This window comes from Theobroma cacao, chromosome 6 (genome assembly GCF_000208745.1).
Source record: "Theobroma cacao cultivar B97-61/B2 chromosome 6, Criollo_cocoa_genome_V2, whole genome shotgun sequence".
Taxonomy (NCBI): domain Eukaryota; kingdom Viridiplantae; phylum Streptophyta; class Magnoliopsida; order Malvales; family Malvaceae; genus Theobroma; species Theobroma cacao.
The window spans coordinates 1,088,717-1,102,924 of NC_030855.1; the positions used below are offsets into that span (position 1 = coordinate 1,088,717).

The 14,208-nt window shown below is 34.5% G+C and overlaps 1 protein-coding gene across 1 annotated transcript; it reads left to right on the plus strand.

Moving 5' to 3' along the window:
- On the plus strand, positions 4,801–6,556 carry LOC108662384 (tetrahydrocannabinolic acid synthase-like). Its single transcript, XM_018122685.1, has one exon. The coding sequence runs from the start codon at positions 4,836–4,838 to the stop codon at positions 6,399–6,401; it is 1,566 nt and encodes a 521-aa protein (XP_017978174.1). The 5' UTR covers positions 4,801–4,835; the 3' UTR covers positions 6,402–6,556.

A 14,208-nucleotide genomic window follows, 5' to 3' on the forward strand; every position in this document is an offset into this window, starting at 1 on the left:
CATTAATGCTTGACCATTATAAAATCAATTCAGGCTCGGTGTATATGCATAATATGATATGCAACTTATCCGACTACCGCTTAAATGCGGTGCTGACCTAATTTGGCAAATTACCCGATTAAATGATAATTGTGTCTGATTTGGCTCCAAATTGCTCCATTTCATTTCTAATATTTTAATTCACTAAATACAATTCCAATAATCTAAAATTCAGCCTAACAACCCTCACAATTCTTCTTGAAAATTTCGGCCATTGTGGTGCACTATCACTAAAAATTTTCTCATTCCATTTTCTCACCATAAATCATCATTTCATCAATTTTTCAACCAATTCACTTGATCACAAAATCAATTCATTACTTCTACACTTCACATAGGGTTCAGCCATTGAAGGTTCATGGGGAAAATGGATTCTTTTCTTGTTGTTTTGTTTCTAAATATGCTAAACTAACTAAAAACACTAACATAACTTAAAATCAAATCAATCTAACATCTTTCTCTCTCCATACCCATTTTGACCAGCCATGAATTCATCATGAAAACATGTAATTTAAGCATGAAAAATAAGGAGAAATGCTCAAGGAAAATAGATTTCAAGCTTAAGTTGAAAAATCCTACCTTTTTCACTTGTTTTCCTTGATTTTCCACACTTTTTCTCTTGAAATTCTTCACCTAGGGTTTGTTCTTCCTTTCTTTTCCTCTCTTCCTTGCTTGGCCGAATATTTGGAGAGATAATGGGCTGATTTATGCTGATTTTTAAGTTAAATAATAAAATATCCTAAGCTTGACACTTGTCATTTTCTTATTGGTCCATTTTTCTTTTTATACTTTAATAATTATGCTTCCATTCTCCACCACATGATTAGTCAAAGGTCAAAACGAAGATAGGGGAAGACCATGTGCTAGACAAGTGTCCTTGTGGTGGAAAATTACAATTTTACCCATGGGGTAGCAAAATTACCATTTTACCCCTATGCTCAGAAAAATGCCGGGATTACAATTTTTCATTTCTCAACCTCAAATCATACTCCAATAAGTCAAATGTGATCAAAATCTTTCAAAAAAATTCCCATTTTGTCCTCAAGTGGTAAAATTACCATTTTACCATTGGATAGTGAAATTTTCGGTTTGACTCCAAATTAATCTTCGAACTCCGAATCACCATTCTAAGTCATTCTAGGACTTTAAATTTTTAATTTCATCCTAAAATCTCTATTTGATCTAGTTCGAGGCTTAAATCAACTTTGTTGTACCTCTAGGTACAATACCGACTTTTGTAAATTCTTCGGAACTCTTATAGCTGGCAAACATGCTATCCATCACATGTATGTCATGACAACTATTTTATAAAGTCAGGCTTTACATCTTCTCCCCCACTTGGATTAACCATATGATCTTTTTTTTCATGACTGATTTCGACATCCGGTTAAATATTAATATTTTAATATTATTTTATTAATAAAATATTATTTTATTCTAAAAATTTTATCTTGTCTCTTTGGTTCCCAAAATACCTTATTATACCTCAATTTATATCCGATAAGCTTTATTTATCACTATATCAAAGTATGGGGCATTTTAAAGAACTTGAAAATTTAACCAGGACTTAAACATTTAGATCATGAGGAGCTATTATCTACAAACTACATAAAAGGTCTTTCCACCATAAACTAAAGAGCTTATTTTCTCTTCTTGCAAGAGAAGTTGCTCGCATCAGTGCAGGGTATTCTTTATACTTCCAACTTTTAATTTAATAGCTTTTCATTTTATGAAATCATGCTCAACTGTAATCTTATTGATATCATAACATGAAAACCTACCTAGATGTTTACAAAGAAAATGGTGCAAGGTTCTCGGCCTCTATTCACAACTGGTGCTTAAATCAATAAATCATGCTCAAAGTCCTTAATTAGTATTACAACAAACCCTAATCTAAACTTGAACTACATAAATCATGATCAATTTTTTTTTTTAAAAAAGAGAGAACAAAGAAAGAGTACCTGAATCAAGGATTACACAAACATGTAACTATGAGCTGAAACACAATAAAAGCTCTTTTCAACATATATATTTGGTGAAGAAATAATGAAGAAAATTAACATATATTTGAAAAAATAATGAAGAAAGTTAACATAAAGTCAAAAGACTTGAGAAAATCACTGTAATAACTTACCGAGAATCTTTAGATCCATGCCAACCAAGAATCTTCTTAGTAAGAAAATGGGAAAATGAACAAATCATCCATTATCATTAGCTGAATGAACAATCGAAGAATGTTTAGTGAAATTATCTGATGAGATTCGATTCAAGAAAAAGAAAAAACAAGGATTTGGTGAAATTCTATGATGAGAAATGGAGAGTGAAACAATCTGAAAAAAGTTTGGTGCGAAATGAAGTAAGAGAGAGGAAGAGTCGAACAGTAGGAAAAAAGAATTGTTAAGACTCACAAAAGGCAGATTGTTTACTTAGGTTGTCCTTGTAAAATAATTATATGGGCCATAGTTGTTTTCATTTTGTGGGCTTCTCTTTCTCTTATCAAAATCTATTCTAATTTATTTTAAGATAACTCTATTTTAATTTACTTTAAGTGATTACATTTTAAATAGTGCAGCTAAATAAAAATGTATTAAATGTTATAGGAAGAATTTAGTTACATTAAAATAATTGTAACAAAAATTGTGCATTAAAAAGTAAAAAGTGTTGTAGTGTTTATATTTCAAACATTATATTTTAGAAACATTTGTATTTATATATAAGTATTTTTAAGATAAAGATCAATCAAGTATTTTATGTGAGTTGCATGGAACATTATTATTATTAATAAAATTTATCCAATTTATAAAAAAAATTTAATTCCATTCAGTGGCTTTAAATTAAAGATATCTAACTTTTAACTTAGTTAAGGTTTCTTTGTTTATTATCATGCACAACATTAATTGTTATCTATGTAGGAGATGATATGGACTCTTACCTACAATTGTAAAGAGATGAGACATAGTAAGCAATTTCGCATAAAATTATAGTTAAGATTTTTTTATGACATCTAAAGTTTATTTTTTGATGGAAGAAGATTTTTATGTTTTAGATTTTAGATTTTTATAGATTTTAGAGGAGGCAAAAGTATTAATTTGAATTATGAGGCAAAAAATGATTTTATTAAAGTTTCTAATTTTATATATAGACATTTTAATAAATCCCCACACTTGAACTCTAGGCATTGTTAATTGCTCTTTTTCACCTCACCTCAAATTCTTTTCAACATATCCAAATGGCAAGTATTGGAGAAAAAGTAGAAATGTACACAGAAATGTTGGTCAAAGAGGTAATTGACAGGTAACTTGTCAATGGAATAGGGCGCAAGAGCACAAGCATTGACCTTGGGTGCTAAAAGAAGAGTGGGAAGGGAGATCTGGTAATCTCTCCAGCTAGTGACCCTATGAAGTCGCCTAGCTTCTCAATGCCTCTATTTCTTTTTGTTGTCTTCATAGGCAACTTTGGCCCATACTCACGAGAGCTTTATGCAATGCCTTTCCCTACATTTTCACATTCACGCCTACACTCAAAACAGCTCTTCCTATTCATCCATGCTGGAGCTTTCATACAAGCTTCTATTACTTCCCTGTTTCTTGGTAGAATTGATCAACTAATCGCATTGATGCAAGAAAGTTTTCCAGGGCTTGGATTACTTAAACAAGACTGCATTGAAATGAGCTGGATCCAAAGTTACTCTACTTTGCAGAAATCCCATAAAGTGAACCCTTAGATATTTTGCTTAGTACAGGACACATACTGCAAAATCCTTTAAAGGAAAATGGGACTATGTTAAGGAACTTATTTTTGACCTTGGAAGTAATAACAAAGGAAAACCATATGGAAACACATGGTGTTGAAATACGTCTCTAGCTTGGCATGCAGGAGACTTATGTTCAGCCTTAGTGACCGCTTTTTGCATAAATACATGGCCACTCCTTCTGTAGCCCCTGGCAATATATAACAATTTGAGTGCCCCACACATAACCCAAACGTTCCAACAAAGATCAAAAGCAGCAATCCACCGAAACCCAGTAGACATTGACCCTTCAGTACGAGCATGAGTACCTAAAATCACTAGACAAAATACTCTCACTCCAAACTGCAGACAGTGATTTGCCAACAATTCCCATAACTAGGGTGACTTCCGATTCTTGCTTGACTCTCTCAGACCCTCGAAGCTTGTACATCTACAAATAAGACGACTTCTGTCTTCGATTATATAAAATAATAATAGTATCTCGTAATCTCTATTCTATTTTTCAAAAATTTAAATTCGAAATTTGCAAGATAAATTCAAGTTTTAATCATTAGAGTTTCTCAATAGACGTCCATTTATATACATTTTAGTAACATTTTTGTGGTATACTTTTGTATTTCTTTAAGTGATTTGTGGTATATTTTCTTATACAATAATGTAAATCTAAAGTTGATTGTTCAACCAAAAAGGATTCATATACTCCATGTTTTGATGTTTTGTCAATCTCAGTGGGGGCAAAACTATTAATTTAAAGCTGCCTTCGAACTTGAATAAGTTGATACATCCCTGTCTACGTTTTAGCCCGTGTTAAATCTTTTCATCATACCCACATTAATTTTACACGTGGTGGATTGCTCTCTTTCACCTCTAAATAATTATTTTCATCAAATCCAAGTTGACTTTCCGTGTTGTTGATTGCTCCCATTCACCTATCTTTATTTTCTTTCATTCAAATCCAAATTATAAAAGAAGCATGAGATGGGAAGCCTGGCAATCTCTCAAGCACAAAATCGAGTAACCCTAAGTGAAATCGCCTAGCTTCTCGATGCCTCTCTTTCTTATTGTTCTATTCTCATTTTCGTGGGCAACTTTGGTCCATACTCGTGAGAGCTTTCTGCAATGCCTTTCCCTACATTCTGACATTAACGCCAGACTCATTTACACTCAAAACAGTTCATCATATTCATCCGTGTTGGAGCTTTCCGCTCGGAATGCTAGGTTTTCTACACCAACTACCCCGAAACCTTCGGTCATAGTTACGCCCTCCCATGTTTCCCACATCCAAGCAACCATTAATTGCTCAAGGGAACATGACGTGCAGATTAGAATTCGTAGCGGTGGTCATGACTACGAGGGTCTTTCTTACGTTTCTCCAGTTCCGTTTGTCATCCTTGATTTGATTAACTTACGATCAATCGATGTTGACAAAGAAAATAACACTGCATGGATTCAAGCTGGTGCAACTATAGGTGAACTGTATTACAGAATTGCAGAGAAAAGCACAACTCTTGCCTTCCCAGCTGGTGTTTGCCCCACTGTGGGCATTGGGGGTCATTTCAGCGGAGGAGGTTACGGCATGTTAACGCGCAAGTTTGGCCTTGCTGCTGATCAAATAATTGATGCACACTTAGTTAATGTCGATGGAAGAATTCTTGATAGAAACTCTATGGGGGAAGATCTGTTTTGGGCCATTCGAGGAGGTGGTGGAGCCAGTTTTGGAGTCATTGTTGCTTGGAAAGTGAAGTTAGTTTCTGTTCCATCAATTGTGACTGTATTTACAGTGAAAAAGACATTGGAAGAGAATGCAACAAAGCTTGTTCATAAGTGGCAATCTGTTGCAGAAAAGATTCATGAAGATTTGTACCTCAGACTCCTTTTAAAAGCCGTGCCTTCAAGCCAAGAAGGAAAAAGAATAATTCAAGCTTCTTTTACTTCCTTGTTTCTTGGTAGAATTGATCAACTAATCGCATTGATGCAAGAAAGTTTTCCAGAGTTTGGATTAGTTAAAGAAGACTGCATTGAAATGAGCTGGATCCAAAGCACCCTCTACTTTGCAGGAATCCCACATAATGAATCCTTTGATATTTTGCTTAACAGGACACGTACAGCATTCTTCTTCAAAGGAAAATCGGACTATGTTAAGGAACCTATTCCTGAAATTGCATTAGAAGGTCTATGGCAATGGTTTTACGAAGTGGAGCATGGGTGGTTTCAGCTCATCTTTAGTCCTTACGGTGGCATAATGGATGAGATTACAGAGTCTGAGACTCCTTTCCCTCACAGGGCAGGGAATTTATTTAATATTCATTATGAAGTGGGATGGGGAGAAGAAGATGCTTCAACATCTCAGAAGCATATAAGTTTTATGAGAAGGCTTTACAAGTACATGGAACCCTACGTTTCAAAATCTCCCAGAGCAGCTTACATGAACTACAGGGATCTTGACCTTGGAAGCAACAACAAAGGCAATTACACGAGCTATAGACAAGCAAGTAGTTGGGGTCTGAAATATTTCAAGAATAACTTCAACAGATTGATTCATGTGAAGAGTATGGTTGATCCGCAAAATTTCTTTCGACATGAACAAAGTATCCCATCTCTTTTACGATGATGAGGAAAATTGATGATATGATTAGTGCTTTATTGATAGTGAGGACACTCACACTAAAAAATTGGACACATTGCAGGGAATGTGCTTCCACTGCCCTTATATCAAACGCTACCCTAGATTCTTACTAAGTATAAATAAAGCCTTGTTATAATGTGTCATTTGTGTACTGAAAATGAGGACATTGCTATCCGTTCTTCAAATTAATTATATTCATGTATAAATAAGATTCTTCATGTCTTGAATTATATAAAAAGAAGTAGTAGTTTTTAATCTCATAATCTCTATTCTTTTATTTTAAAATTTGAATTTGAAGCAAGGTAATATTTCATATCTTTGGAGACATCCATTTATGTATATTTTTAATAATATTTTGCTGTATATTTTTGTGTTTTTAAAGTGATTTATGATATATATATTTTTTGCTTAGCCAAGATAAAATTTCTTAAAATCACTAAGACTATAGTGAATGTTAGCCTAGAGGCCAGCTAGTACAAACATCTGCAAGCAACAATTAACAACTGTTGTGCTAAAAAAACTAAAACACTAGCAAACAAAGTGAACCTAAAGTAGCCTACATGAAAAAAGACAAAAATAGACTGAACAAGCGAGGAAAACATCAACAGATAAAGAGAGCTCAAGAGCAAGAATGACAATGGAACATAAAACAAAACAGCAACATTAGAATCATTCAGCACATCATGGGCTCACCACCAAGTAGAGAAGGGAGTAGAAAATGAACACCATACCTGTCCGAAGAGTCTACGAATGAGTTACCTTCTCTAAAGACGTGAGTGAAAGACACATTACCAATCGAAAGCAGCAATGAATCGATCTCGTTGAACATGTGCCATTTTTCCCAAGGTATTCAATCCACACAGTTAATCTAGGAGAGAACAACCCATGAATCCGATTTGGCAATTAAGGAAGAGGAGACATAGGTGGAGGCAGAAAAAAGGCGTGGAGCATGCAGGATGCCCATTAATTCTGCATAATTGGAGTCACGCAAGCCAAATGGAATGAATAACAAGCCTACTAAAAAACCATCAGAGTTGCGTAACACACTATTGCAACTAGCATGTCCCGGTTTACCTTTGGGTGAGCCATCAACATTGAATTTAAACTCACTAATGGGAAGGGGTAACCATTGTCGAAACGTGCGGGTCTGGGAACCCGTCCGCCAGACACGGGCGAAAATTAAGATGGTTTAGGAGTCACCACCAATCTTTTTTATCTAAGATGTGATTGGTCACCTATTAATCTGATTCTAATCGACGAAGTCCTAAATTAATTTTAGGTTCGTCGAAAGAATGAGAACTGGTCCACATTTTTAGAGATGGGTTCGGGAGTGCGGTTACGTACGGAGAAGGGTTAGCACCTCCGTGGCGCCCGTTCCACGAACGGTACCATTTAATCTTAAGTTATCTTAATATAGCCTACTTTTAATTTAATCCCTACTTATTAATTAAATTTTTATTAAATTGACTGACTGAGAGTTTTTATTTGGTTTTACGTATGCACATGATGCAAGCGTAAAATGATGTCATGACTTGTTTATTTTAAATAATGGGGTCGGTAATCTTTTATTGGAAAATCATTCGAAGACCATCCCAACACTTTGGTGAAATCTCGAAATTTTTCTCACCTAGAGATATCCCCGGAAGAACTGTTCTTTACAAGCTCTTCGGAGAAATCCCATTATCGGAACTCTCGCACCATTTGCAAGATAAATGTGGCATACTATGACAGGATAAAGTGATGATGTCTACATGCACGCGTTTATTGACTTAAGCGGTTCATAATTCATCCAATTATGTGTTTAATAATTTATCACCTTATTTATATATTTATTTTGTCATTTTTNTAATGTATATTATTTTTAACAATGATTATTTGAGTTAATAGGCATCGGAGTATAGAGTTCGGATTTATCCCGACGTTTTGGTGAAAATTCATCTCAAATTTTGCTCCTAAGAAATCCACCCGAAAGAGGCAACTCTTTGCCCTTTTTAAGTGAAATTCTATCATCGGATTACTCAAAATAATCATTTCATTATTGTTTTATAACAATTATATTTACATCATGTATTTTTTTTATTTATTATATTTTAACAACGATTATTTGACTTAACGAGTATTGGAGTTTAGAGTTCGGATTTATCTCGATGCTTCGATGAAAATCCGTCTCGAACTCCGCACCTAAGTAATTCACCCCAAAAAAGGTAACTCTTTGCCCTTCTTAGGTGGAATCTCTCGAATAATCATTTCATTTTTCTTATAATTTTATATATGTATCATATATTTATATATATATATATTATATTTACAAGTATCTAAATATGAATATTGATCCCAATTATATATATATTTACTATTACAACCATTATCATCTTTTTAGTATTTTTTTATTTTTTTTCGGATATTTGTTTATATCCATTTTTTATCAAATATTTACGCATATTTTCATTTACCTCTTTATATTTTGTTGTTATTTTTCTACTTTGAAATATCACATAATCTCTACATAATATATTTTTTGTCTTAATTAAATTATCCTTATACTCCTAATAATATGTCTTTAACATAAATAATTGAGCCACCACAATGAATAAAAATAAAAAAAATTAAAGTAAAAAGGCATGCAAGTTAGATCTTACCTTGTGTAGGTTTAGATTAGCTCAAAAAGGACAAAACTACGTGGGCCAAGGTAAGCCACCAAAGGTACAACAACATACAAAAATTTCTCCAAAAAATACCGTGAGGAGCCCCCCACCTCCTTTCTCCTTTTTCTTTTTTCTTTTTTCTTTCTTTCTTCCCTTTCCTTTCTCTTTCTTCTTTCTTTCACTTTCTTTTTTTCTTTCTCTCCTAGCCGCTCCCCCCTTCTTCTCTCTTTCTTTTTCTTTTCTCTTTCTTATTTTTTTCTCTTTCTTCTCATTTCTTTCCCCCGCTGGCCTCTCCTTTCTTTTTCCTCTTTCTTTCTTCCTCCTTCTCTTTCTCTTCTTTCTCCTTGCCGACGTCGCACTCTTCTTCTCTTCTCTCTCCCTCTTCTTCTTTTTTTCTTTTTGCTCTATTTTTTTTTGTGTTTGATTGTGGCTTTTTTTGGGTTAATCGTTGTGTTTTTGTTGTTTGAGTGTTTCAGTTTTTTTGGTGGATGGATCTTTTTCTATTGTGGCTACTGTAGCTTGTTGCTGGTAGATTTTTTTGATATGTGGTTCTCCCCTTTTTTGGTTTTGCATGTTTCTTTTTAACAGTTGGGTTGTCTAAAAATTTGGACAACCTGGCAATAGGGTTCTGGCACCAAGAAGTTGGTGGCCAGAGCCCCATCACGCATGGTGGTTGGGGAAGGGATGGCTGGGCTACGCCCAGCCATACCTCTCTTCTTCTTTTTTCTTTTTTTAATTTTTTATTATTTTCTTTATTTATTTTTTTATATTTTATTTTATTTTATTTTAATTTATATTTTTTATTTATTTTTTAGGTGTCTACAACCATGACATGCCAAACTGAAGGTGGAATTGGGTTCTTTGACAAAGGTAGTTTCGCGAATCAAACCACCAACCAATATCATCGATCGCATCATTACCTTCACATGCTTAAATCCAAAACATAGAGCGCAGCTTAATAAGAAAGAGGATTTGGAGACCATCCCAAAACTTGGAATTGAAAATGGATTCATTACGTGCTAGCCATAATGACCATAAAGTAGCGCCACAGATGATCATCCATCTTTTAGAAGCATTGCCACCAAACGGGCAAAGAGACCATTCTTAGATAAAGTCAAAAGTGGTGGGAAAAGCACACCAGGCAACACCCCAACATTAGAGAACAAGGCCCCAGATGAGCTAACTAAAGTTGCATGTGAGTAATATGTGTGAACAACTCTCCTCAACAAGATAGCAGCAAATGCAACGCAACTGATTGGAATTAAATTGCACACCACGAGAGAAGAGAAAAGCCTTCGTAGGGATTACATTGAGGACTACAAGCCAAAGGAAGCACAGAACTTTTGGTGGGATAAATAGTTTCCATATAGATTGATACCATACTGTATGATTATCATCACCGGCATTTAACCTAGAACAAAAAGTTTTCACAGAGAAATTCCCCTAGGGGTCATGCATCCATACTAATTTATCCTTATTTCCCTACACAAGAACAACTGAAGATAGTTTACACAAAAGTTCCTCATAGTTTGACTTTTCCCAAGAATAAAGAGCCTATCTGAAACTAAAAAACCATGTCCCATTAGGCTTGGCATTGGTGACTTGCATGTCTTTGTACACTGCCAACGAGAAAAAAAGAGGATACTTGGAGGAGAGAGGCAAGTTCTCAAGCCATAGAAAGATAGTGGCACCATCTCCTATAATCCAATGGCAAGTGTGTATTCCAATCAGATTTTGAACTTCCTCATTGGATGGAAGCTAGACAATGCTTTTCCAAACCGATGACATTCTGGACGTGTTTGATACAAAGGGAATCCATAGAGTATCACCAGTCTCGTATTTACCAACAATCAAATGTCTCCATAGACCTTCCTTATCTATCCCATATTTGCCACCACCATTTGGCAAGAAGGGTAAGATTCTTGTGAGAAAGGTTAGAGATCCCTAACCCACCTAATCTTTTTGGTTTGCAAACTATGGACCAATTGACTTTATGATATATATTTGTACTTTCTACAATAAATTACATTAATTTCATTTGGTAAATAAAATATAAATTACATTTGGTGTTTCTTAAGAAATGCATTAATTACCAAGAAATGTTTTTGACACTCTAGTGTCGAAGAAAGATTCATTTAGTTTTTTTATGGCTTTGGTAGCTTACATGAAAACAACATGCTTGAATGGGGATTTTGAAGAAGATTATACATGAGTCAAGCTAAAGGTTTCTATAAAAAGAGTCATATAGTTTGGAAATTAAAAAAGTCAACATATAGATTGAAACAAGCATCCTACCAATAGTATACAAAATTTCACAATGTTGTTATTTCATTTAGATTCATAGAAAATTTTGTTGATCAACGTGATACCTCAAAGTTAGTAGGCGTAAAGTCATTTTCTCAATCCTTTATGTTGATTGCAATTTACTCATAAGCAATGACTTGGGGTTGCTGTGTGAGATTGTCTTTCTTAAAACTTTCAAATTAAGGATTTAGGTGAAGCCTCTTATAACATTGGCATAGAGATATGCAAAGATAGATCCTTGAAGAAATTAGGTTTATTTCAAAAAGCCTACCTTGAAAAGTTCTCTTATAGTTGCACTTATTGTGAAAGGAGAAAATTTCAAGCAATGCCCGTAAAATGATTTTGTGAAAGAATAGTTGAAAAGTGTACCTTATGCATATCTAGTGGGAAGCTTATTGTATGCATAAGTATGCACTAGACCAGATATTGAATTTGCAGTAAGAATGTTTGGTAGATATTAAAGTAACCTTAGAATGGTACATTATAAAACTGTCAAGAAGGTCATGAAATATCCATAGGGAACTAGGAACTACATGCTTACTTACAAACACTCTGACTAGCTAAAATTTGTTGGATATTCGGATTTTGAATTTGGTAAATGCATGAACACTAAAATGTCTACTTCGAGATAGTGGCGGGGTCAAGATTTCATGTTTGGACAAATGAAAAAGAGGTGGATCGATCGTGGGGTCTTAAGGCAGTGGGGCTTAAGAAACGAAAAATGTAAGCCCTTTGGCAACAGTGGGGAGCTATGTGGAATGTGGATTGAGTCACTCACCAAGATACCATTTCTTGTTTTCTTTCTTGGTTTGAGCTTGCCAAGTCTTTATTGTAATGATTTAATATGGAAAATGGCATGTTATGTTGTCATTTAAGCTATTTGGATGGCTAGGAATGAGGCCGTTTTCAAATGGAAAGACTAGGCTGGCTACCATGTTTTTAAACTCACTAAAGTTAAAGTGGCTTGGTGGATGAATGCTAAATGACCAGATCTCAACCTTTCTATTGGAGATCTTGCTAGATTTTCGAGTGAAGGAATTAATACCAAACGTGGTAAAAGGATCAAGGATAGGGTGACATGGGAAAAACTAGAATCTGGGGCTCTCAAATTCAATACGAATGGAGCTTTTACTAGTAACCTTAGGGAATTTGGTATTAATGGCATTTTAAAATATGAGAATAGGGTTACTCTTACTTTTTTCTCCAAGTCTATTAGCCACTCTGACTTTAATATGGTAGAGCTGTTGGCACTCAAAGAGGTTGTTTTGATTTATGCCACTTCAAGGTGGAGATCTAATCATATTTTATTGTTGGAATGTGATTCCCACAATGTGGTGCAATAGACCCTCAATCCGACCAATGTACCTTGGAGAATGAGATCCCACATTATCCAATTATCAAAGCTTCTTGCTAAGGTCCAATGTTGGCAGATCAAACATATACCTAGGTTTGCCATTGAAGTAGTTGACATGTTGGCTAAAGATGGGGTACAAATGGCACAAAACCTTTTTGTGGATTCAGCCTAAGGTGAACTTGTTAAACTTCAACTCTGTTGCAACTGAATATGCACCGGTTAATAATGAATGAAATGCTGGGTATTCATGTTGAGTTTTGCGGCTTAAGCCTGATATATGTGTGCTTATTGAGATGGGTTGTTTTGCTGTTTATTATATGTGTGCTCAAGGGTGGAGCTAGCCAACTCTTATTGGGGGGTCAAAGACAGAGAAATAAGGTTTAAAAATAGCTAACATGTTAAACTTAACTAATAATTAAAAGATTGATAATAGAAAATAATTTTATATAACATGTAAATCAAGAAAAAATAAACTTACAATAGTTTTTTCATAAAGTTGTGCTCGACTATGTTTCCTGGATTCAAATTCATCAATTATTGATTATGTACTAAAAACATCTATTTCTTTAAGATTGAGTTTTGGACGTTTTGATTTACATTGCTCTTATTCATGAGTTGAAGAACTGAGGCTTAGTGGCTCAAATGTAAGAGAATCATTTGGACGATTTGCATCTTGTGTGGTGCAAGTTGTTCATTAAAAACTCAAAAAGTTTGTCAATATTCAGACCCAATAAGGTTGATATGCTTTTCTTGCAAGAACGGCAAGTTGTGGAGGAGTTCTTCGGAATTTCGCAGGGCTTGTTGTTGGTATTTTCTTTGGTCTTATCAGCTGCCAGAAATTTTTATTGCATACAATTATCTCAGCCAAAGAAGTCATGCATGGTGCCAAACTTGATCCAGTTGAGTAGGTTGGGTGAAAGGCTTTTTCTGGTTGTGTTATGGCGTTGTGTTTTCAGCAATCATGTATGAGTTATGGGTTGAGATGAGGGTTCTATTGGTTTGCTTAATTGGCAAGGATGTTTTGGGCAGAATGCTTTAGTCTGTTATTGATTTTGGTATGTCTTGGGCTTGATGAGTTTTGTTTCAATTGCTGCTAATTTGTTTGTTCGAAGATGTTGAGCTCTCCGATTTATGCTTGTTTTGTGATGGTCCTTCGTTCTATTTAGATGGTTTATCCTTTGTTGGATAGGTGTTTCTCCTTAAAGCTTTGGTCCTTTGCTATGTGGCTCTCAGGCTATTTGTTATGTTTATTTAGGCATTTGTTTGGACAATAGACCTTTGATGGGTCTCGTTGTTCTGTGTTACTTGGCTCTGCCAACATTTTGTATCAATTTCATGATACTTAATAAAAAATTTTCATTTGATTGAGTAAAAAAAAGCAAAACATAAAACATATTAAAAAGATATACTCAAGATAATTTCTTTTTACAGAATCAAAATTAATAAAAAATGATACATTGATTGAATTTTAAGTAACAGTGTAACATTA

Coding starts and splice junctions, on each gene's coding strand:
- LOC108662384 (XM_018122685.1), top strand. CDS start 4,836: ATGCCTCTCTTTCTTATTGTTCTATTCTCATTTTCGTGGGCAACTTTG.